The sequence below is a fragment of the Oncorhynchus gorbuscha genome, unplaced genomic scaffold, assembly GCF_021184085.1.
Source record: "Oncorhynchus gorbuscha isolate QuinsamMale2020 ecotype Even-year unplaced genomic scaffold, OgorEven_v1.0 Un_scaffold_4198, whole genome shotgun sequence".
NCBI classification, from domain to species: Eukaryota; Metazoa; Chordata; class Actinopteri; order Salmoniformes; family Salmonidae; genus Oncorhynchus; species Oncorhynchus gorbuscha.
In genome coordinates, this window is record NW_025748274.1 from 1 (window position 1) to 26,802 (window position 26,802).

At 46.0% G+C, this 26,802-nt stretch overlaps 1 protein-coding gene across 1 annotated transcript; it reads right to left on the minus strand.

Moving 5' to 3' along the window:
• Positions 1 to 643: 643 nt before the first annotated feature.
• LOC124028454 (FRAS1-related extracellular matrix protein 2-like) lies at positions 644 to 16,516 on the minus strand (the record flags this gene model as incomplete). Its single annotated transcript, XM_046340501.1, has 7 exons — positions 16,315 to 16,516; positions 14,159 to 14,389; positions 13,660 to 13,785; positions 11,663 to 11,914; positions 3,522 to 3,671; positions 1,435 to 1,644; positions 644 to 841 (listed from the first exon to the last, which is right to left on the minus strand). Coding segments are annotated over exons 1-7 (1,354 nt in total), but the record flags the coding sequence as incomplete, so codon positions are not given.
• Positions 16,517 to 26,802: the final 10,286 nt, after the last annotated feature.

Below are 26,802 nucleotides of genomic sequence, written 5' to 3' on the forward strand. Positions count from 1 at the left end.
GAGAAGGGTTAGAGCTAGGGAAGGAGGGAGAGAGAGAGAGGGAGGGAGAGAAGGGGGAGAGCTAGGGAAGGAGGGAGAGAGAGAGAGAGAGAGTGAGAGAAGGGGTAGAGCTAGGGAAGGAGGGAGAGAGAGAGAGGGAGGGAGAGAAGGGGGAGAGCTAGGGAAGGAGGGCGAGAGAGAGAGAGAGGGAGTGAGAGAAGGGGTAGAGCTATGGAAGGAGGGAGAGAGAGAGGGGAGGGAGAGAAGGGGGAGAGAGAGAGAGGGGTGAAGAGGGAGAGAAGGGGTAGAGCTAGGGAAGGAGGGAGAGAGAGAGGGAGGGAGAGAAGGGGGAGAGAGAGAGGGGGTGAAGAGGGAAAGAAGGGGTAGAGCTAGGGAAGGAGGGAGAGAGAGAGAGAGAGTGAGAGGAAGGGAGAAATTGATAGAGTAAGAGAAGGGGGAGAGAGAGAGAGAGAGAGAGAGAGAGAGAGAGAGAGAGAGGGAGTGAGAGGGAGGAAGGGAGAGAGTGAGAGAGAGTAAGAGAAGGGGGAGAGAGAAAGGGGGGGTAAAGAGGGAGAGAAGGAGAGAGGAGAGAGGGAGAGAGAGACAGAGAAAGGGAGGGATATGGAGAGAGAGAGAAACAGAAAGAGAGAGAGACCGGGGTTACCTGGGAAGAAGGTGATGAGTGACCCGTCCGTGTTGGGCCTCTCATCATAATCCATCATGACCTGGGCAGAGCCTTGGCGGGTGTAGCAGCGCACCGTAGACCTGTGACTGATGTCTCCACTACGATACACTACGGCCTTCATCTCCCCGTCCGCCTCATCCACCTTATAGGCAGCATCCTTGAACTGAACCTTGGGCACTGGAATGATAAGTAGATTTGAATTAGGCTCTGAAGAGAACAGAATACTACTTATCAGTACTCTGGTTTTCTAGTAGCTCAATATTATTTTCATGGCTTCTGCATAGGGAGTTAGTTAAATTTTTAGTTTAATTTCTCATTGCTCACTGACTAAATGTGCCTTAGACAATCATCTCAAAGCTACTTTTATATGGATAACAAAACACAAACAATTCATACAAAGAGAAAAGCTAAAACAGTGGTTATGTTAACGCTAAAACAGTGGTTATGCTAGAGCTATAACAGTGGTTATGCTAGAGCTATAACAGTGGTTATGCTAGAGCTAAAACAGTGGTTATGCTAGAGCTATAACAGTGGTTATGCTAGAGCTAAAACAGTGGTTATGCTAGAGCTATAACAGTGGTTATGCTAGAGCTAAAACAGTGGTTATGCTAGAGCTAAAACAGTGGTTATGCTAGAGCTAAAACAGTGGTTATGCTAGAGCTAAAACAGTGGTTATGCTAGAGCTAAAACAGTGGTTATGGGATGGTGGTCTTGCTGGGGGCTATATATCTACATGTGTGGGGATGTGTTACAGAGTGTGTATAACTCACGGTCAGTAACAGTATCATTAATAGTGATGATGGTCTTGCTGGGCTCTCCCAGCACAGCGTTCATGGGCATCCTCAGCACCAGGTCAAAGGTTTCCGGCCCCTCCAGCTCCGGCTGACCCAGGTCATCCAGGATGGTCACTCTGAATGTCTGCATGGTCACCCCGGGGGCAAAGTCCAGGTTTCGGCTGATGCCCACGTAGTCCAGGCCGGCTGGCAGGGGGACACGGGGAACATAGAAATAGAACATTACACATATATCTTTATGGAGAGAGCCAGCAAGGGTATTGGAATACTACCATAACAGAGAAAGAGATGACACCGGAATGTTTGAGAAATATTAGGAACGATCGGGAATTCTGTGTAATTACACTGATAGAGAGATTGTGAGTAATGTGAAAACAGAGATTGAGGGGCTCCAGGGGAATTGTAAATACTGTGACACATACACCGGCTTGCGAAATAATTCACCCCCCTTGCCATTTTTCCTATTTTGTTGCCTTACAATCTAGAATTCAAATATATTTTTTGGGGGGGTTTGTATCTTTTGATTTACACAACATGCCTACCACTTTGAAGATACAAAATATGTTTTATTATGAAACAAACAAGAAATAACACCAAAAACCTGAAAACTTGAGTGTGCATAACTATTCACACCCCCAAAGTCAATACTTTGTAGAGGCACCTTTTGCAGCAATTACAGCTGCAAGTCTCTTGGGGCATGTCTCTATAAGCTTGGCACATCTAGCCACTGGGATTTTGCCCATTCTTCAAGGCAAAACTGCTCCAGCTCCTTCAAGTTGCATGGGTTCCGCAATCTTTAAGTCATACCAGATTCTCAATTGGATTGAGGTCTGGGCTTTGACTAGGCCATTCCAAGACATTTCAATGTTCCCCTTAAACCACTCAAGTGTTGCTTTAGCAGTATGCTTAGGGTCATTGTCCTGCTGGAAGGTGAACCTCCGTCCCAGTCTCAAATCTCTGGAAGACTGAAACAGGTTTCGCTGAAGAATTTCCCGGTATTTAAGCGCCATCCATCATTCCTTCAATTTTGACCAGTTTCCCAGTCCCTGTCGATGAAAAACATTCCCAAAGCATGATGCTGCCACCACCATGCTTCACTGTGGGGATGGTGTTCTCTGGGTTGGGTTTGCGCTAGACATAGCGTTTTCCTTGATGGCCAAAAAGTGAAATTTTATTCTCATCTGACCAGAGTACCTTCCATATGTTTGGGGAGTCTCCCACGTGCCTTTTGGCAAACACCAAACGTGTTTGCTTATTTATTTCTTTAAGCAATGGCTTTTTTTCTGGCCACTCTTTCGTAAAGCCCAGCTCTGTGGAGTGTACTGCTTGAAGTGGACAGACACTCCAATCTCCGCTGTGGAGCTTTGCAGCTCCTTCAGGGTTATCTTTGGTCTCTTTGTTGCCTCTCTGATTAATGCCCTCCTTGCCTGGTCCGTGAGTTTTGGTGGGCGGCCTTCTCTTGGCAGGTTTGTTGTAGTGCCATATTCTTTCCATTTTTGAATAATGGATTTAATGGTGCTCCGTGGATGTTCAAAGTTTCTGATATTTTTTTATAACCCAACCCTGATCTGTACTTCTCCACAACTTTATCCCTGACCTGTTTGGATAGCTCCTTGGTCTTAATGGTGATGCTTGCTTGGTGGTGACGCTTGCTTGGTGGTGCTACAGACTCTGGGGCCTGCAACACCACTAAGAACAAGTGTAAATATACTGAGATCATGTGACACTTAGATTGTACACAGGTGGACTTTATTTAAATAATTACGTGACTTCTGAAGGTAATTGGTTGCACCAGATCTTCTTCAGGGGCTTCGTAGTAAAGGGGGTGAATATACAGTATATATTCTTTTTTCTTTTTTTAAACAAGTTATTTTTTTCATTTCACCAATTTGGACTATTTTGTGTATGCCCATTACATTACATTTACATTACAGGTTGTAATGCAACAAAATAGGAAAAACTCTAGGGGGGATGAATACTTTTGCAAGGCACTGTATTCTGGAAACGCTACACCACAAAGAGGATAGGAATAATAGATCTAACATTCACGTTCTTCTTCTGACCTTCAGCAGAGACGGGGTCACTCTTCCTGGAGCGGACGGTCACTGTGGCCGTCTTGGAGAGGTCAGTGCCAGTCCTCCAGACCCTGACCTCCACATAGCCTGAACTCTCATCCACAATGTAATCTAGTTCTCCGAAATACAGAGAGGGCTCTGTGTGTTAGAGGGAGAAAGAGAGAGATGGGGGAGGGAGGGGAGAGAGAGAGAGGTCAGGTCAGTATATTATCATCTACATCTTACAGATATGAACATAAAGTTACAAAAATGTGGTTTTGATTAAGGATGTCTTTGGGGTAGAAGCTGTCATGGGATAATCCACATTTCTGGTCTGAACTCGGCTTGTCAGATAAAGTTGGTACGGCTGACGGGGTCATCCCCCTCTTTCCCTCTCTTTCCAGGAAGAGACCTGTCACCCCACTCATCCCTTCATCATCCTCCCCTCATCGAGGCCAGACAGTGTCGTCTGAACTCAGTGCCAGAGGTCTACAGTGCACACCTGAAAAGCCAGGTAGAAATGGGGGATAAGTGAAAGGGGGATGAGTTGGGGGGAGAAGAGGGATGGGATGTCCACCTTGTCTGATGACAGTAGCACTGATAAGAGGGAGGAGACGGGGGAGGCAGCACAGACAGGAGGATCTCTCTACGTCTCCCTCTCTGAGTAATAGACTAGAGGGGAGGAATGCATATCTTTGGAACACACAACGGATTAATCTCTCTACACCCCTCTATAACAGCCAGACTGATCATCATCACTGACAAGCTACCGCTGTCTACTGTACACCCCTCTGTAACAGCCAGACTGATCATCACTGACAAGCTACCGCTGTCTACTGTACACCCCTCTGTAACAGCCAGACTGATCATCAGTGACAAGCTACCGCTGTCTACTGTCCACCCCTCTATAACAGCCAGACTCATCATCACTGACAAGCTACCGCTGTCTACTGTCCACCCCTCTATAACAGCCAGACTCATCATCACTGACAAGCTACCACTGTCCACTGTCCACCCCTCTATAACAGCCAGACTCATCATCACTGACAAGCTACCGCTGTCTACTGTCCACCCCTCTATAACAGCCAGACTGATCATCACTGACAAGCTACCGCTGTCTACTGTCCACCCCTCTATAACAGCCAGACTGACCATCACTGACAAGCTACCGCTGTCTACTGTCCACCCCTCTATAACAGCCAGACTCATCATCACTGACAAGCTACCGCTGTCTACTGTACACCCCTCTATACCAGCCAGACTCATCATCACTGACAAGCTACCGCTGTCTACTGTCCACCCCTCTATAACAGCCAGAATGATCATCACTGACAAGCTACCGCTGTCTACTGTCCACCCCTCTATAACAGCCAGACTCATCATCACTGACAAGCTACCGCTGTCTACTGTCCACCCCTCTATAACAGCCAGACTCATCATCACTGACAAGCTACCGCTGTCTACTGTCCACCACTCTATAACAGCCAGACTCATCATCACTGACAAGCTACCGCTGTCTACTGTCCACCCCTCTATAACAGCCAGAATGATCATCAGCAGTGACAAGCTACCGCTGTCTACTGTACACCCCTCTATAACAGCCAGAATGATCATCACTGACAAGCTACCGCTGTCTACTGTCCACCCCTCTATAACAGCCAGAATGATCATCACTGACAAGCTACCGCTGTCTACTGTCCAACCCTCTATAACAGCCAGAATGATCATCACTGACAAGCTACCGCTGTCTACTGTCCACCCCTCTATAACAGCCAGAATGATCATCACTGACAAGCTACCGCTGTCTACTGTCCACCCCTCTATAACAGCCAGAATGATCATCATCACTGACAAGCTACCGCTGTCTACTGTCCACCCCTCTATAACAGCCAGACTCATCATCATCACTGACAAGCTACCGCTGTCTACTGTCCACCCCTCTATAACAGCCAGAATGATCATCACTGACAAGCTACCGCTGTCTACTGTCCAACCCTCTATAACAGCCAGAATGATCATCACTGACAAGCTACCGCTGTCTACTGTCCACCCCTCTATAACAGCCAGAATGATCATCATCACTGACAAGCTACCGCTGTCTACTGTCCACCCCTCTATAACAGCCAGACTCATCATCACTGACAAGCTACCGCTGTCTACTGTACACCCCTCTATAACAGCCAGACTCATCATCACTGACAAGCTACCGCTGTCTACTGTCCACCCCTCTATAACAGCCAGACTCATCATCACTGACAAGCTACCGCTGTCTACTGTCCACCCCTCTATAACAGCCAGACTCCTCATCACTGACAAGCTACCGCTGTCTACTGTCCACCCCTCTATAACAGCCAGACTCATCATCATCACTAACAAGCTACCGCTGTCTACTGTCCACCCCTCTATAACAGCCAGAATGATCATCAGCAGTGACAAGCTACCGCTGTCTACTGTCCACCCCTCTATAACAGCCAGAATGATCATCATCACTGACAAGCTACCGCTGTCTACTGTCCACCCCTCTATAACAGCCAGACTCATCATCATCACTGACAAGCTACCGCTGTCTACTGTCCACCCCTCTATAACAGCCAGAATGATCATCACTGACAAGCTACCGCTGTCTACTGTCCAACCCTCTATAACAGCCAGAATGATCATCACTGACAAGCTACCGCTGTCTACTGTCCACCCCTCTATAACAGCCAGAATGATCATCATCACTGACAAGCTACCGCTGTCTACTGTCCACCCCTCTATAACAGCCAGACTCATCATCACTGACAAGCTACCGCTGTCTACTGTACACCCCTCTATAACAGCCAGACTCATCATCACTGACAAGCTACCGCTGTCTACTGTCCACCCCTCTATAACAGCCAGACTCATCATCACTGACAAGCTACCGCTGTCTACTGTCCACCCCTCTATAACAGCCAGACTGATCATCAGCAGTGACAAGCTACCGCTGTCTACTGTACACCCCTCTATAACAGCCTGACTGATCGTCACTGACAAGCTACCGCTGTCTACTGTCCACCCCTCTATAACAGCCAGACTCATCATCACTGACAAGCTACCGCTGTCTACTGTCCACCCCTCTATAACAGCCAGACTCATCATCACTGACAAGCTACCGCTGTCTACTGTCCACCCCTCTATAACAGCCAGAATGATCATCAGCAGTGACAAGCTACCGCTGTCTACTGTACACCCCTCTATAACAGCCTGACTGATCGTCACTGACAAGCTACCGCTGTCTACTGTCCACCCCTCTATAACAGCCAGACTCATCATCACTGACAAGCTACCGCTGTCTACTGTCCACCCCTCTATAACAGCCAGAATGATCATCACTGACAAGCTACCGCTGTCTACTGTCCACCCCTCTATAACAGCCAGAATGATCATCACTGACAAGCTACTGCTGTCTACTGTCCACCCCTCTATAACAGCCAGACTCATCATCACTGACAAGCTACCGCTGTCTACTGTCCACCCCTCTATAACAGCCAGACTCATCATCACTGACAAGCTACCGCTGTCTACTGTCCACCCCTCTATAACAGCCAGAATGATCATCACTGACAAGCTACTGCTGTCTACTGTCCACCCCTCTATAACAGCCAGACTCCTCATCACTGACAAGCTACCGCTGTCTACTGTCCACCCCTCTATAACAGCCAGACTCATCATCACTGACAAGCTACTGCTGTCTACTGTACATCCACTAATGAGGTTGATCTATAATTGAGCTTTCTGCCATTTCTATAAGGGGCAGATACAATATTGTGACACTCGTGAATATAGCTGGATAAAATAGTAGAAGTAAGACATGGAGAATAGGAAGTATGTACACATTTAACTGACTGTTAGGTGTAGAGGATTTTAAGAGGTGGTCTAGAGATGTTTTTAGACTAGGGCTTGTACTGCCGCAGTCAGAAAACCACCGTTGACCCGCTGAAACTTGGCTTACTCTCAATGCCTCTCAATCACCAGAGATACTGTTTAGTACCAGGGGCGGCTGGTTAGGGGGAAGGAGACATGGCAATCCCTAAAGGATCACTGAGAAGGAAGAGCCAGACTAATAACAATGAAGCCTAATGCTGGCCGGGGTCCCAAACACAGGTTTACTCAGCCAGGAAGATGGGTTTACATGCACACACACACACACACGCACACGCACGCACACGCACACGCACACGCACACACACACACACACACACACACACACACACACACACACACACACACACACACACACACACACACACACACACACACACACACACACACACACACACACACACACAGTGTTGTCACTTTAGATTTCAGGACCCACCAAGAAGTTTGTGGCACAATGGAGGAATGGATCTTTACATTGAGAAGACATCTCCTCTTGTCGCCTGGAGATCATGTCTGGGAATGCACGCTGATTACTTAGACATAACGTTTCCATTGTACTCCAAATTACAGGGGAGGAAGTGGGGAGTGTAGCCCTGACTGTGAGTGTGTCTGTCATTAGAATAAACCAGTTAGTGAAATAAATTAGCTCTGAAGGGTGGGAGAGAGGAAGGAGAGGAGGAGGAGGAGGAGGAGGAGGAGGAGGAGGAGGAGGAGGAGAGAAGTGCAGAGGAGAGGAAGAGGAACGGCTCAGAGAGACAACTAAAGAGAGATAAATGACTCATTCAGTCAGAGTGGATGGGAAGGACTGGAGTGGCCTCAGATTCAGAAAGTAAATCACTTGAACACTAAGGGGCAGTTTCCCAGACACAGCTTAAAGGCTGATTTTTGTGATTTTCCTGTGTTTTATATATATTTCCACACTTTGCGTTAGGAAATAATACTGTTAAATAGCTGTTAATGTAAGAGCTATTTGAAAAGGCCGCCTGAAATTTCAGCCTTTTTTTGTGGGATGGAGTTTTGGCCTTCCGTGGTGACATCACCATGTGGTAATAAGAAAGAGATTTCTAAACCTCTCTACCAGTAATGGCTCATTTTCAGTTTTCCCCTTCCCACTCAGACCACTCCCAGACATTCCTAGAACAGTTATTGCTTGAGAAATTACCCTTTGCTAAGAAGCAATGTTTGTGTATTTTTGTCCATTTTAATTTAAAACAACCACAGTGAGGTAATTCATTCTTACCCAGTAATGATTTGATTTTTAGATTTAAAAAAATGGCTGCATTGGACCCTTAAGACTGGTCCTGGATTAAATCTCCATTGAACGTGCTTCTTGGTTTACCTGTGTAACAAACAAACACATCTCCTCTTTCTCATCTAAAGCCTACGGGTGATATTTGACATACATGCAAACGAAAAGAGGGAACATTCATGTCGATATGATATCCTAATATGTTGTTTTTTAAACTTCCAGAGCGTTCTTGAAGTTGTAAACAAACCATCACCCCCATCTCAGATAACAGCTACACAAATAAAACAAAAATGGAGGCTGAAAACCATCAAACAGGAGCCGGAGGAAAAACATGCCTGTCATTTGACATTCCTCTCCCACAAATCCCTGTTTCCCCCTGTTTCCCCACCTGCCTTTTGGCCCCTGCAACACAAAGGGAAGCCCTCTGTTTCCCCCCAGCTCCACTGAGTGGTGGAGTTGGAGGAGTGTCTCAGAACAAAACACATTCAGAGAGCTCTTTTATGTGTCATGACAGAGGGCTGTCCAGTGTAGTTAAGACTGGAGTTTCTATTTGATTCTATTTTCTCTCTTCCCAGTTCTACCACCTGTTACTAGAAGTATAGGATAGAACAGATGGAGTGTGTAGTCAGGGGTAGAGCGAGAGGAAGGAGCAGGGAGAAGGGGAAGGACAGGGCAAAGTGAGGGAAGTCAAGACAAACATGTGGGGAGAGGTGCTTTTGTCTTGGGTTGAGTGTGTTTGTGTGCCACTGTCTGTCTGTGTGTGGCTTTGGGGAATGGTACCATCCATGAGTGGACCCGTAGTGGAATAGATTACACAGAGAGACCAGTGGTTACAGTAAAGAAGGGCATCACCCGGGCTGGAGGATCCCCAGCACCCGGTCTCTGAGTTATGGTGTTGATGATGGCTGGAGGATCCCCAGCACCTGGCCTCTGAGTTATGGTGTTGATGATGGCTGGAGGATCCCCAGCACCTGGCCTCTGAGTTATGGTGTTGATGATGGCTGGAGGATCCCCAGCACCCCACCTCTGAGTTATGGTGTTGATGATGGCTGGAGGATCCCCAGCACCCGGCCTCTGAGTTATGGTGTTGATGATGGCTGGAGGATCCCCAGCACCTGGCCTCTGAGTTATGGTGTTGATGATGGCTGGAGGATCCCCAGCACCCGGCCTCTGAGTTATGGTGTTGATGATGGCTGGAGGATCCCCAGCACCCGGCCTCTGAGTTATGGTGTTGACGGTGGCTGGAGGATCCTCATCACCTGGCCTCTGAGTTATGGTGTTGATGGTGGCTGGAGGATCCTCAGCACCCAGCCTCTGAGTTATGGTGTTGATGATGGCTGGAGGATCCTCATCACCTGGCCTCTGAGTTATGGTGTTGATGGTGGCTGGAGGATCCTCATCACCTGGCCTCTGAGTTATGGTGTTGATGGTGGCTGGAGGATCCTCAGCACCTGGCCTCTGAGTTATGGTGTTGATGGTAACACTCTCACCAAAGAGGCTTCACTAGGCTTTGTACAGTCCTACAGTCTACATGCTCTCACAAGCCCCACTGTAGTTCCTATGTGGCTCAGTTGTTTTTTGTTGTTGATAAACCAACTTCTAACCACATCTTTCCTGCCTCTCCTCTCTCCTTTCATCTACTGTTTGGCACCAGCTCTCTCTCTCTTTCAGTCTCCTGTCTTTCCTCTTTACCTTAGTGCTTCTGGCATGACTGCATCAATTGTTCCTTTATTCTACCTCACTAACAGGAGAACAAAGAGTGAAGCAAAGTAATGCTATTGATACGCGTTTATCGTCAGTGAAAAGTAATGACCCTGTTATCAGTTCAATAGTGTTGTATCTAGTTGCACGACTCTGTGTTTTCAGTGACTGTGTTGAATATTAGACAACTGCTGGGAGATCAAATGATCATAAATCAATGTGGATGAAAGGGTTTGGTTGCTAAGGCATCACAGGTGCACACTGACATACAACACACAGCACAGACAGAGACTGACACACAAAAACCCAGAGACAAAGACACACACACCTGTACACTTGTAAATTGTAACTGGGCACATCAAAGTGTCTCGGGCAACAGTTAAGCCCCCATAACAAACATAGAGGAAGTCATATCATTAGGAGTGGCCCATAGGAAGTCCCAGGAAGTCATATAATTAGGAGTAGCCCATAGGAAGTCCCAGGAAGTCATATAATTAGGAGTGGCCCATAGGAAGTCCCAGGAAGTCATATAATTAGGAGTGGCCCATAGGAAGTCCCAGGAAGTCATATAATTAGGAGTGGCCCATAGGAAGTCCCAGGAAGTCATATAATTAGGAGTGGCCCATAGGAAGTCCCCGGAAGTCATATAATTAGGAGTGGCCCATAGGAAGTCCCCGGAAGTCATATAATTAGGAGTGGCCCATAGGAAGTCCCCGGAAGTCATATAATTAGCAGTGGCCCATAAGAAGACCCAGGAAATCATGGAGATAAGCTGAAAGGAGCCCCTTTGAAACACTTAATTTGTTTATCTTTTAAAACAGGGTTCATAAAGGGTTATTCTGCCGGCCCCATAGGATAAACCTTTTTGGTTCTAGGTAGAATCCGCTGTGGAAGGGTTCTACATGGAACCCAAAAGAGTTCTACCCGAAACCAAACTTTTTTTTATTGAAGGGTTATCCTATGGGGACAGCCGAAGATCCCTTTTAGGTTCTCGATCACACTTTTTTTAAAGAGTGTACTCCTGTTCACTGAACCCAAGAGACTGGAGGGTCGAATAGGAAGTCATTCTGATACTGGTAGAGTTTCCTTTATAGTCAATATAGTAAAGGGTCAGGAATCATTGAGTCTATTATGATTGACGAGTAGCATTCAAGTTGACTTGAACCTGTGTGTTGAACTATTTGAACTAGGGTTTCAAGTTTCAAATAGGGTTTCATGACAATTGATTGACCTCTGTATTCAACAGGTGACTATAGATGCCACCACCCACCATACGCCCAACAAACCCACTCACCGTCGTCGCTGTCGGCCAGGATGGTGACCTTCGCGCTGGGGAAGGTGGCTCCCACCTGGCCCCCCATGGGCATGCTGAGGGTCACGTTGAAGCTCTCTTCCTCCTCGTAGAGCGAATCGTCGATGATGATGATGCGGCAGGGCTTCTCCCTCTGGTCCTTGTCGAAGCGGAGCACGCTGGTGTGGTCCTCGGGACGCGTGATGTAGTCGCTGTAGGAGAGGACCGTGCTGGGGATGGTGCCCGTCGCACTGGCTGTTGGGAAAAGGAGTTCAGGGGTCAATGGTTAAGGGTCAATAGAAGAATGACAGGCAGTTGTGGGGGAAGGAGAGTAGTTTTATGTTACAATATATCTACAGTGCATTCAGAAAGCATTCAGACCCATTGACTTTTTCCACATTTTGTTATGTTACAGCTTTATTCTAAAATGGATCAAATCGTTTTTTCCCCTCATCAATCTACACACAACACCCCATAATGACAAAGCAAAAACTGAAATATTACATTCACATAAGTTTTCTTACCCTTTACTGAGTACTTTGTTGAAGCACCTTTACAGCATTGAGTCTTCTTGGGCGGCAGGGTAGCCTAGTGGTTAGAGCGTTGGACTAGACAAGGTACAAATCTGTCGTTCTGCCCTTGAACAGGCAGTTAACCCACTGTTCCTAGGCCGTCATTGAAAATAAGAATTTGTTCTTAACTGACTTGCCTAGTTAAATAAAGGTAAATGATGCTACAAGCTTGGCACACCTATATTTAGGGAGTTTGTCCCATTCTTCTCTGCAGATCCTCTCAAGCTCTGTCTGGTTGGATGGGGAGCGTCGCTGCACAGCTATTTTGAGATCTCTCCAGAGATGTTCGATCGGGTTCAAATTCGGGCTCTGGCTGGGCCACTCAAGGACATTCAGAGACTTGGCCCAAAGCCACTCCTGCGTTGTCTCGGCTGTGTGCTTAGGTCGTTGTCTTGTTGGAAGGGGAACCTTCGCCCCAGTCTGTGGACCTGAGTGCTCTGTACTTTGCTCCATTCATCTTTCTCTCGATCCTGACTAATCTCCCAGTCCCTGCCGCTGAAAAACATCCCCACAGCATGATGCTGCCACCACCATGCTTCACCATAGGGATGGTGCCAGGTTTCTTCCAGAGGGGACGCTTGGCATTCAGGCCAAATAGTTCACTCTTGGTTTCATCAGACCAGAGAATCTTTTTTCTCATGGTCTGAGAGTTCTTTAGGTGCCTTGTGGCAAACTCCAAGAGGGCTGCCATGTGCCTTTTACTGAGGAGTGGCTTCCGACTGGCCACTCTACCATAAAGGCCTGATTGGTGGAGTGCTGCAGAGATGGTTGTCCTTCTGGAACTCTGTCAGAGTGACCATTGGGTTCTGACCAAGGCCCTTCTCCCCCGAATTGCTCAGTTACAAACTTCTTCCATTTAAGAATGATGGAGGCCACTGTGTTCTTGGGTACCCTTCCCCAGCTCTGTGCTTCGACACAATCCTGTCTCGGAGCTCTACGGACAATTCCTTCGACCTCATGGCTTGGGTTTTGATTTGAGGTGCGCTGTCTTCTGTGGGAACTTATATTGACAGGTGTGCGCCTTTCCAAATCATGTCTAATCAATTGAATCTAACACAACTGCACACCAGTCAAGTTGTTGAAACATCTCAAGGATGATCAATGGAAACAGGATGCACTTGAGCTCAATTTCGAGTCTCATAGCAAAGGGTCTGAATACTTATGTAAATAAGGTATTTCTGTTTTTAATTCTTTACAATTCTAAAAATATGTTTTTGCTTTGTCATTACGGGGTACTGGGTGTTGGATTGACGAGATTATTCATATTGTTGATCCATTTTAGAATCAGGTTGTAAAGTAACAAAATGTGGGAAAAGGGAAGGGGTCTGAATACTTTCTGAATGCACTGTATATCTATGTGTATTTTATTCATGCATTTAATCTTTGTAAAAACCTGTGTATTTGAATGATATATTTGACTGTATTCACCTTGCTGGGTGTAGCAGACGACCATGAGTTCCTGGCTGAGGTCTCCAGAGCGGCGAACAGGCACCAGCAGCTCCCCAATGTCCTCCTCTATCTTATACTCTGCCTGGGGGATGAACACCGTGGACTCTGCAGAGGAAAGAGGGAGAAACCATAGAATTCAGAATTACAATAGTAATTGAATAGGATCTCTATGGGAGAAACACAGAGGATAGGCCATAGAGAACAAGAGAAGAAGAGTTTACAAGCCCAGGTGAGTCTGTACTTATTTGATCCATGCATATTTTGCTGCTGTCATCAAATTGCCCAACAATGGAACAATAAACATGATCTGATTCAGGGATCTTAAATGAAGGATACAATTATATTTTGTCATGTGTTAATCCATGTAAATGAATGTAGCCTTTCCAATTGACTTAAAGCCTGTCTACTATTCATAAAGGATTTCATGTCGGAGGGCAAATCAAACAGACAATCTGCAGATAAGGCCGTTCATTCTTACCATCACCAGGGTCCACTATCTCCACAGTGGCTGTATCGGGGTACTCCAGCACGGCCATGACAGGCTCCGACAGCTGGATCTCAAAGGTCTCGCTGGTCTCAAACTCCTGGTCCGTGAAGATCTTTACCCTCCAAGTGGCCACTGTCTGGCCTGGGTTGAACTGGACCTGCTTCTGGGCCTTGCCCCGGAAGTCCTTGTCCTTCTCCGCAGTGCCATCCTTGGTGCTGATGCCTGAATAGAACCATATCGAACTGAACTAAATAGAACCTCATTTAATTACATTTCATTGTAATTTAGCTGAGGTAAGCTGAGCTGAACTGAATTGAGTTGAACTGAACCTAATTGAACTGAATAGCTTTATAATAATGGCACGTAAGCACTGTGTCGTTTGTAGGGCCTCAGAGGATGTGAGTTGACTGCAGGTTGACTGTGATTTACAGACTGTAGTTGCCTGGTGAGCTCTCATTGTCTGTCTTTGTTCATATTTGCCCACTACTGTGTCGTCAAAAACAACTGTAAATATAGGAGCCTATGTATAAAAGCTTGTGTGTTGGATGTAGCCAAACAGACAAGCATGTTGACATTACCTGGTGACCTCTATGAGGAAGGGCTATCTGACCCCTCAATCAAACTAGGTTTTTCACCAGCGAGACAGGAAATGGGTCATCAGTCAAACAGGAACACACACAGGGCAGATTGATATCCAGGGGTCTGTTTTATTCTTAGGCTTCTTCTAATGGCAGGGTAATAACAGACAAAGTACGCTCCATGAAGACCCTTAAAGGGCCAATCAGTCTTTTAACACAACGACAGTTTAATAGGTCCTGCTTTCTGAATAGTCTCTCCTCTGACATTTGCATCTTTTTGAAGTACCCCTAGTCAGAGTTGATGGTGGTGGATGATTGAAATATTTACACCCCATTAGGGATGAAATAGTGGCAATTTAAAACTACCTTTATCTGAATGGCAAGCAGAGAAAACAATGGGAGAAATGTACTAACTCCGATATATCACACGGGGGATGAACCAACGAAGTGCAAACCAGTTCCAACAGGATCTACCATGGTACACTCTTAGAAAAAGGGTTCCAAAAGGGTTCTTCAGCTGTCCCTATAAGAGAACCAAAAGGGTTCTTCAGCTGTCCCTATAAGAGAACCAAAAGGGTTCTTCAGCTGTCCCTGTAAGAGAACCAAAAGGGTTCTTCAGCTGTCCCTGTAAGAGAACCAAAAGGGTTCTTCAGCTGTCCCTATAAGAGAACCAAAAGGGTTCTTCAGCTGTCCCTATAAGAGAACCAAAAGGGTTCTTCAGCTGTCCCTATAAGAGAACCAAAAGGGTTCTTCAGCTGTCCCTGTAAGAGAACCAAAAGGGTTCTTCAGCTGTCCCTATAAGAGAACCAAAAGGGTTCTTCAGCTGTCCCTATAAGAGAACCAAAAGGGTTTTCTACCTGCAATAAAAAGGGTTGGGACAGCCGAATAACCCTTTATGGTTCTAGATAGTACCTTTTTTCAAAGAGTCCACGCCCTTGGCATCGACTAATGGGGATCCTAATAAATCCAAAATCAAACCAAAATACTATAGATCTGATGTAAATGCTGTTCAAGACATTCAGTACCATAGACATAGAATCTCCATGTCAGCCATATTGAGTGTACCCATTAGTATTCTGTAAAATGACTGAGGAGCCTTGTACCCATTGTATTCATTCTATTTCTATGTTAGAGGTAAACACTGCTAATGGGTCCCCATTCTAGATCTATGTTCCCTTACATAAAAATCACATGGTTTCACATGTGGAAAATCACAATTTCACATAAAATTCCACATGTGAAATCATGTGAAAACATTTTTTTTGGAACACTTCACATGTCCCATTCTAGTCATTGTATTTCTAGGTCAAGAAGTAAATACTGCTATAGGGTCCATTTTTGTCATTTTATATCTATGTTTATAGGTAAATACAGTTATAGGGACCCTTCTAGTCATTCTATATCAATGTTTAGAGTTAAATACTCCTATAGGACTCATTCTAGTCATTCTATATCTATGTCTAGAGGTAAATATTGCTATGGGTCCCATTTCGGTCATTGTATTTATCTGTTTAGGTAAAGGCTGCTGTAGATCTGTGGTAAATACTGTGTAAGACTTCCAATACTCACTGACGAAGGATGTCTCTCCCAGGTATCCCCTGCGTCTGAGCGTCACCTCCAGGAATTTGGCGTCCTCATCCACCAGATAGTACTCCTTCTCCAGGCTGATCCACGACCAGTTGAGCCGGAATGGCTGCGGCTTCAGCTTGTTTCCACCTGGAAGTCGAAACTTTGACATCAGTTTTTGTAAACTCATTGAGCCCTATGACAAAAGACACAGATATTTTAAATTGTGAAGGGTAACTTGATAACTTAATGTCAGGGCTTACCCCCAAATCCTCCATCACAGGAGTCTTGAGTGATGCCTTGTTTCTAATTTCCTATCTCACTCCATTGTTCTCTCTCTCTCCCCCCCCCCCACTCTCAGTCAATGCCTGGCTAGGGTTTCTCACCTCCTCACCCAGATATGTGTGTCAGTTTCCTGGCTCCTTTGGCAGGGTTGCCTGCCCCTGGCTAGACTCTTACCTTCTTACCAGTCTCGGGAATGGGCCAAAACAGGACAGAGAGACCAGTTTTTAATGGATCACTTGCTGACAGTGACTCAGATAGATACTGTAAGTGACAGTCTCTCTCTCTCTCTCTCTCTCTCTCTCTCTCTCTCTCTCTCTCTCTCTCTCTCTCTCTCTCTCTCTCTCTCTCTCTCTCTCTCTCTCTCTCTCTCTCTCTCCTCTGACCCAAACAGAACAGTATTAGCAGAGGGGTTAAAGGTGAGGTGCAGAGAGAGGCTCCATTACTCCTGGTGACTCAGCCCTATCCCTTTAAGCGTCAGCCCTATCCCTTTAAGCATCAGCCCTATCCCTTTAAGCATCAGCCCTCTCCCTTTAAGCATCAGCCCTATCCCTTTAAGCATCAGCCCTATCCCTTTAAGCATCAGCCCTATCCCTTTAAGCATCAGCCCTATCCCTTTAAGCATCAGCCCTATCCCTTTAAGCACCGGCGGTATCCATTTAAGCACCAGCAGCACCTCTGAGGGACAAGGGTAACTTCATGTCTATATGCTTAAAATAGACCTTTTACCCCTTGGTGTTAAACCTTAGTATTGTGAAAGTAGCTCACATTTGTTGTGAGATTTGCACCTGGACAGGATCCTCTGTAAAACCTCAGATTTCAAGCGATTAAGACTTCATATCTAGGTCATTTTTCTCATCTTGAAGTGTATCTACCTCATTAGGCCCCATGAAGAGAACAGGTGCCATAAAACACACATATGACACACTATTCTAAATCATTTCAAATATGTTGCCTGGTCTCTATTAAGCTTATCTGACGCAATGGGACCAATATAATAGTCCCAAAAGTACAACCCCCCCCTTTTTTATAAGGTATTAAATAAGATATCAAACAGTATTTGAACCACCTGGCACTGATCACCATTGACTATAAATTGCTTCCTCTGCCCTTAATCCATACTATCTCATGACTCCTTTATCCTTCAAAAGAAAGTATTCCACTCGCCGCTTGACATGGGCCTCTCTGGACAGACGGAGTTATTTACTTAGCCGGTAACTTTCTTAATACTTAAATCTTAATCCCAGGCTTCTTTTTAATAACTGCGGCCAAACGTCCAAACGCCTTGGCTTATCCCCTCTCTGACAGGCCCTAGGAGGACCCTTGACCTTGTCTGATTGGCCAGAGCTTAGTGGGTTCAGAGAGCCGCGGAGGTTAGAGAGGTGTTGGTCGGTTTTGCACCACTGGTCACAGTGGCAGAAAGGCCTTATTAGCCTGTTATTAACCTGACCCCTGAGTCTAACTCTGAGCAGCCATGGAGGAAGTAGGTCAATGTCAAGATAAGACCCTTTCATATTAACCCTTCACTTCCTTTAGTGTAGCGGTGGTTGTGGTCATCAGAATATCACTCTATTTCTATGGTTGTAGCGCCAGAGTTGAGGATTTGGTAGGTAGACTGAGAAAAGGCCGCGTGATATTAACCATTGATCTCCCTCTAGCAGAGGAGTGCTAGTGTTAGCCTAGTAGCATAGTGGTTGCAAACATACGGTGGTGGATTTGGTTAGGTCCGTGTCAAGAAGTAAATACCCTTGATATTATTAACCCTGTTGTGTCCTTGGGGTTTTTGAAAGGTGCTCTAAATTCAATGTATTATTATGTGTTATTCATATCATTATTATCACACTCTTGTAGCATGATGGTTGCAGCACCAGAGTTGAGGATTTGGTAGATCAATGCGGAGAAAAGACCCTTTCGGATATGAACCCCTACATAATAGAACACTAAGGAAAGGAAGCAGAACCAATCCTCTGAGGGGTGACAGAGAATCTGTGAGAGGAGGCTAACTAAAGAAATAAACTCTCACTAGGCTTTATGGAGGACAAGAGCATGGAGCATCTGGTTCATTCATACAATGAGCCTACATTGGGGTTGGTTTTGCCTGGCTGAGGGAGAAAGGAGCTGTGGGCGTTCTGCTATGTGACTGGGGAGAATGAAAACACTGGAGGGAGGAGATGGGGCCACTTCCTCAAACCCACATGTCAACATGGCACGCCAGGCCATAACCGAGACACAACAGGGCCAGGGATAAACCACACTCCACCAAGCCCACATGTCGACATGGCACGCCGGGCCATAACCGAGACACAACAGGGCCAGGGATAAACCACACTCCACCAAGCCCACATGTCGACATGGCACGCCGGGCCATAACCGAGACACAACAGGGCCAGGGATAAACCACACTCCACCAAGCCCACATGTCGACATGGCACGCCGGGCCATAACCGAGACACAACAGGGCCAGGGACAAACCACACTCCACCAAGCCCACATGTCAACATGGCACGCCGGGCCATAACCGAGACACAACAGGGCCAGGGATAAACCACACTCCACCAAACCCACATGTCAACATGGCACGCCGGGCCATAACCGAGACACAACAGGGCCAGGGATAAACCACACTCCACCAAGCCCACATGTCAACATGGCACGCCGGGCCATAACCGAGACACAACAGGGCCAGGGATAAACCACACTCCACCAAGCCCACATGTCAACATGGCACGCCGGGCCATAACCGAGACACAACAGGGCCAGGGATAAACCACACTCCACCAAGCCCACATGTCAACATGGCACGCCGGGCCATAACCGAGACACAACAGGGCCAGGGACAAATCACACTCCACCAAGCCCACATGTCAACATGGCGCGCCGGGCCATAACCGAGACACAACAGGGCCAGGGACAAACCACACTCCACCAAGCCCACATGACAACATGGCGCGCCGGGCCATAACCGAGACACAACAGGGCCAGGGACAAACCACACTCCACCAAGCCCACATGACAACATGGCGCGCCGGGCCATAACCGAGACATAACAGGGCCAGGGACAAACCACACTCCACCAAGCCCACATGTCAACATGGCACGCCGGGCCATAACCGAGACATAACAGGGCCAGGGACAAACCACACTCCACCAAGCCCACATGACAACATGGCGCGCCGGGCCATAACCGAGACATAACAGGGCCAGGGACAAACCACACTCCACCAAGCCCACATGACAACATGGCGCGCCGGGCCATAACCGAGACATAACAGGGCCAGGGACAAACCACACTCCACCAAGCCTGGGTGTCAATGACGGTGGATTGGATTGAACTGATACCAACTAGTGGATTGTTTGGGGGGATTGATTAAATTGGATCGTTTCACTTGTTCACGTAAATCACACACACACACACACACACACACACACACACACACACACACACACACACACACACACACACACACACACACACACACACACACACACACACACACACACACACACACACACACACACACACACACACACACACACACACACACACCAGAACCCGCCACCCTCCCAGCCCAGCCATCCCCAAAATGTATAGTATAGTAGCCATGGAGTCCCAGTTTGACATAGGAGCCGCTAGCACCAAACGGTGTCTATCCTTGACCAGGCTCATGTTTCTGACAGCTCCGGCTAAAAATACAGGAAGCATTCATCATGTTTGTCTTTGCCTGCCCCCAATTCCACCACGCTTGATGAGTGTGCATGTGGCCAATTGATAGACAAGAGGAGCCAGTTAACTTCAAAATCAGATTTGAGTGTTTGATTAAGTGTATTTGCATTTAGCCTGAGTGGAAATATCAAACACCTCTTGAGCATCTTTGAAATGTAAAATGGAACTGCAGTGACTGTTGACGTTCGTCCGTCACTTGTACCTATAACGTACAGTGCACATCAACAAAATGCTACATGACACATTCGTCACACCTCAGTCCATCACATTAAGTATAATAATCACTTATCAAGGGAGAAACTTGATTTATCAAACCTGTATACCTTTCTGCTCATATCTCCTCAAACCCACAGAATCTGAAGGAGTGTTTCTGTTCCGAAAGGCACGTGTTCCTAGGCAGGCTGCCCAGTTTACACAGAGCTGATATTGAGCTCAGTGAGCCTGTATTGTGTGTCAGATAGATAAGATTATCGTATGAACATAGTCAGCAACAAAAAGACTATCGTTCTGGCATCCAGACTGGCAGCCTATCTGACAGCTTCTGGTTTCAGCTCTGACACTGTTACATTCAAGACATAATAATGCCATTTTAGCTTGAGTATTGCATATAAATTCAATTTCTAACATGGTGTAGTTTGTCTGGTGAAATACTGTAGATGATGAGACTGTGTAAATAAAATAATATTGAAAACAAAGGAGTCAATTGACCTGTAAGAATTAGAAACAGACAATTCTGCACTGGGGAAATGAATTAATATGAGCGCTAATGACAATATTTAATTGAATTGATCAGCTGCTGTTATTTCTCAATTGTCACTCAATTAACAGGGTGAAATACGGTCTTGGAGTTCATTTGAGTTGAAATCCTCAGAATAACCTAAATCAACAGGCCGATAAAATAGGACAGGGGGGGGGGTGGCGGATGGGAGTCAATTGGAAGAAAAGAGCAGAGGAAAAGTCTTCCCTAACCATGTCTCCATTTCCCAGACCTGATAGAGACACGTTGTGACACCATGACATCGCTGTGACACTATACATACATCATGTTATTACAGCCAGTGGAGGGGACCTCAAAGCCCTGGCTGTGTGATATCTGAGCCTTTGAAAACGCTATGACAACTATGACAAAGGCAATGTCGTCATCATCCATATATTTTGTGTGTCGTCCAAGAGAGTTGGCTGGCAGGCAGGCCTCAAAAACAAATCAGCACCTGCTACAATGATGATACAAGCACACAAACATACCCTTTAAAAAATGACAAGGTGATATCATTACAATCTGAGCTGTCTGTGTATAATCAATGACACTAATATCACATTCCATCCCCCAGGTGGACATGATCAGAGCCATAGACATGACTGTGAGATAGGGAGCTTCAGATCCAGCCGGTGTGACACTTCAGTCAGCCATAGTCTCTCTCTCTCTCTCTCTCTCTCTCTCTCTCTCTCTCTCTCTCTCTCTCTCTCTCTCTCTCTCGCTCTCTCTCTCTCTCTCTCTCTCTCTCTCTCTCTCTCTCTCTCTCTCTCTCTCTCTCTCTCTCTCTCTCTCTCTCTCTCTCTCTCTCTCTCTCTCTCTCTCTCTCTCTCGCTCTCTCTCTCGCTCTGTGCCTCAGAGAACTCCTGCCAGAGCTTCAGATTCTGGAAAAAGAAGCTGAGTGACAGCTGCGCCCTCCCACCCCATCTCCTCTGTCCCTATGTTGGCTTTGTCCCTCCAGGATGAACAAGGGACAGCAGGCCACTGCCTGGGTGGCCCACAGCCCACTGCTCTGGCATGTCTCTCTGCCTCCCTCCCTGCCTGCCTGCTTTCCTTTCTCAAACTCAGAGGAGGGAATCCTGTCAGATACCGTGTCCAGACCTGGCATGGAATCCAACCACACCAGACACGGATCCAGTGGTGTGTTGTCAAGCACACTATACACTTTCTGCTTTCCATTAGAGAAGGTCACATCACTACCACTAATTCAGAGAAACCTAAAGTGAAACTGAGTGGTAGCCTTTCAGTGTTTGTATAAAACTCGATCTCAAATGATATATAGACTGATTAGTGCTCAGCGCTGCTGCCTATTTAAATGAACTGAGGCGTCTTGCAGAAGTAGAGAGGGACGCCTTCCTTGGTATTTATGAGAGCAATAACGTGGATAGAGTATGTAAGGCTAAGTAATGGCCACATTCCCTCTGAACCAGGTGTCTCTGCTGGTTCTGATGTCTCTAACTGATTTACGAACTCATTTATTACAATCTTTACAACTAACATATCAACCACACCACCAGCTCACATTTCTTTTGCGTTTCAAACTGACAATAATACTAGTTCTCACCATCAGATGAAATGTTTTATAGAAGATGGCATTTTGAAACGCCCCTGTTTCAGGCTCTTAATACATTTGTCCTTAGAGTGATTTATTAATGCGAGGCTAATCGTTTGAGTAAGCAGTAAGCACGGCCAGTATATCACAGCCACTGCTAAGTGTTGGCCCCTGGACATGTTTCATGTTCTTAGACCTGAGTGAGAAGACTGCATGTTTTCCAGGTATGGGGCTCCCTACGGTGCATCGATCTTTGGATAACTAACTCACACTGTAGATAGCTAGCTTGCCTCCCTATGCTCCAACAACATGTAACTTTAGTGGCTTAACAGGTCAAATTAATTTACCACTGTCATTTTAATGACCTGTCAGGGGATTTGCCAAGATTCTCAAGATGGTCTCCTGTGAGCCTCGATGACTAAGGATATAATGGAGACATCAGTTAGGTTCATTCCGATTCCAAACATGTTTGATTGTATCTCCTGACTGTACATCAGAGGAGGCTGGTGGGGGGAGCTATAGGAGGACGGACTCATTGTAATGGCTACAGTGGCATAAATGGAACGAAGTCAAACGTGGTTTCCATATGTTTGATGTGTTTGATACCGATCCATTATTCCATTCCAGCCATTACAATGAGCCTGTCCGCCATTGCTAACTACCAGCACACTTAGCTAACTAGGTCCCATTGTTGCAAAGAGTTATGGGATATTAGATACCCTTGTTTTAACCTTTGTCATCTTCAACCTCGACCATGGTCAGCAATCCATCCACAAAGCAACCAGCAGCACTACAGAACCCCCCCCCCCCCAGTGTCCTTTCATTCCACAGTATTCATAGCCATACATAGATATACTTAGGATGGTGGGTGGGACTCAAGAGGAGGGGGGATATTATTGGTCAGAATGAGGTTTTGACAGCCAAGAGAATGATGCAAGGGTGAGCAACAGAAAGCGGCGCCCATGAAAGTATATCCCTGCTGAGTGACAGGAATGAGGACCATGATTATTACATTTCCTCATTCCTCTTTTTATTTATACTGGGTCACACTGCACTCTGCACTCTGCGACATGGCCCGGCATAAACTTGCAGAAATGTACATTTTAGCAATTTAGCAGACTCCCTTATCCAGAGTGATTTGCAATCAACTAAAGTAGGCAACACAACCACATATATACAAAAACGATAATAATGTTTTATTGTCACATACAGTACACCGGATAGGTGCAGTGAAAGGAGGCTGGTGGCTGGTGAGGGGAGGACGGCTCATATTGGGGAGGACAGCTCATATTAATGGCTGGAATGGGAACAAACACATGGAAACCATTTGTCTGATGAGTTAGATACCATTCCATTTGTTCCGTTACAGCTATTACTAAGAGCCCGTCCTCCCCAATTAAGGTGCCACCAACCTCCTGTGGTTGTTTTACAGGGTCAGGTTAGTACGGCGTCCCTGGAGCAAATAAGGGTTAGGTACCTTGCACAAGGGCACATCGCTACATTTTTCACCTTGTCAGCTCAGGAATTCAAACCAGCGACCTTTGGCTTACTAGTCCAACACTCTAACCGCTCGGCTACCTATGGCCCTTATTATTACAGTCCCTACAGCCATCAACAACATCTGTGTGAATATAGATTTCACACGTGGTCCATTAATTTAGTCATTATATTGAGGTGTACGATCAGAATTTCTATACTTTTATTCATTTACAACGGCTTTCTCTTTTTTTAACGTTGGCGCTACAGTACAGAAAGTATATTCTCAAATGCCAGAGTGCTCAACTTAGTTTCCTCTGGGGCATTCCGAAGATCCCATGGTTGGGATTTTGGATTGGAGGAGCCAGGCATATTAATAGATCCTATTGGCCACTGCCGTGCACTGTAAAATAACACTGACTCCAGAACAGTGACCTGATCTGGGCCGGAAAGGCAGCATGCCGCACATCATAAGGTGACAGAGAGACTGGGACACCCCCAATGGTGCCACTGGCGCTTATTGCATCATTTTGGAGAAAACGAACCTAACTGTCCCATGGCAACTGGCCAAAATGAATAATTTAATCATATATATACACACACACAACACTGAGTGTACAAAACATTAAGAACACCTGCTCTTTCTTCCATGACATAGACTGACCAGGTGAATCCAGGTGAAAGCTATGATCCCTTATTGATGTCACTTGTTAAATCCACTTCAATCAGTGTAGATGAAGGGGAGGAGACGGGTTAAAGAAGGATTTCTAGGACTAGAGACAATTGAGACATGGATTGTGTTTGTGTACCATTCAGTGAGTGAATGGGCAAGACAACATATTGAAGTGCCTTTGAACGGGGTATGGTAGTAGGTGCCAGGTGCACTGGTGTGTCAAGAACGGCACGCTGCTGGGTTTTTCACACTCAACAGTTTCCCGTCTGTATCAAGAATGGCCCACCACCGGGAGGACATCCAGCCAACTGTGGGAAGCATTAGAGTCAGCATGGGCCAGCATCCTTGTGGAACGCTGTTCTGAGGGCAAAAGGGGTGCAACTCAATATTAGAAAGGTGTTCCTAATGTTTGGCACACTCAGTCTATATGCCATTTAGCTGACACTTTTATCCAAAGCTACTTACACTCATGCTTGCATACATTTAACTTATGGGTGATCCCGGGAATCTAACCCATTATCCTGGCATTGCAAGAGCCATGCTCTAATAACGGAGCTAAATGAAACGACTAAGTGGTGTCAGGATTTTTAGTGAATCCTCACAGAAAGTACAGACAGGGAAGGAGTGATAGAAGAGAGAGAGGAAAGGAAAGGTGCATCTGCTAAATGACTAAAATGTCAATATAAATGAAAGAGAGGATAGATACGGACATACAGATGTGGGATCTTGATTTGATCCCCCTGTTGCAGGATAACTTTTCTGCGATGTAGGACATTTAAAACAAGTAGTGTACTTGAGGTTTGAAAAATGCTTCTGAAATTTGTAATTTACACTCTGAAATGTCAGACTTAATTTTCCCTTATGAAAAATGTATCCACCCCTACAAAAATGTCTATTAATTATGAAAATAATTCACATTTCCCGTTGCTGAAAGATTATTTTCCTGCTGTGGCAAAATGGCTCAAATTAAGACCCTACATCTGTGCAGAACAAGTGTGCAAGTGACACAGCTTTAAACAGACCGCGAGAGAGTAGAATATAATGTAAAGTATAGAATATAAAGACAATTTTAAAAGAAAGTATGGGGAGCAGCAGACAGCTTTGCCATATGGAAGCAGACATGAATAACCTCTAGGGGCCAGACATCATAACACCAACACTCTCCCAACCCCAATAAATCTATCTGCCCCGTGTCAGGAGGTAAGGAGAGAGCGAGAGAGAGGGAGAGGAAGAAGCCTCCGCCTCACAGTCACAGTATACATGTAGGTAGACCTTCGACTGGCACCAGGGGACAGTAAATCGTTCGCCGGCTGTTGACATGGCTGACAGGTTAGATCCGAACACACACTTAGGAAGTCATGGTGCCTGCTGTGTAAAATGGCCGCGACCCATAATTCCCCTACTCTGAAAAAGTGCCATTCTACCCCTCTGGAACAGAACAGGGGGCTGTAATGCAGTCAAACGTTCCTATCTGAGTATTGGCTTTGATCTCTGGGGGTTGTGAGTGGGGTCTGTGGGGGACTATGAAAGGGGATACTGCCTGTCCTGGAACTCTCCCAGTCCCATACACCTGTCTACTAGGGTTCCAACTTCACTTCCAGGTATGTCTGTGTGTGTGGCAGGAGACGGGAGTCTTGAAGGCAGGAAGCACATTCCTTGTTCCCAGGAATGATCGCATAACACTATTACCTCTGCCACTGGTCTACTGTCATTCCCCATGCAGCAGGAGCCTGGAGTGAAAGGGGAAGCTACCAGATTATAAAACCGAGAATGATTCAACTCTATTCAACACAGGGAGGCTATTTTCAAGATACAACCAATTAGCATGACTATATATGTACATTTTTATCATCGCTATTACTATGAAAACTAAAACGGCACAACCTCCTCTTGCATAACATATTAACCTTGGCAGAGTTTGCCTGGAAGCTAATATTCACTATCTACTCACTAGCCTATCATTTTCTTCAGGAGCGCTCTTTAAAAAAGAGATGTAGACTTCCCATATCTATCTAACTACTTGGATGAGT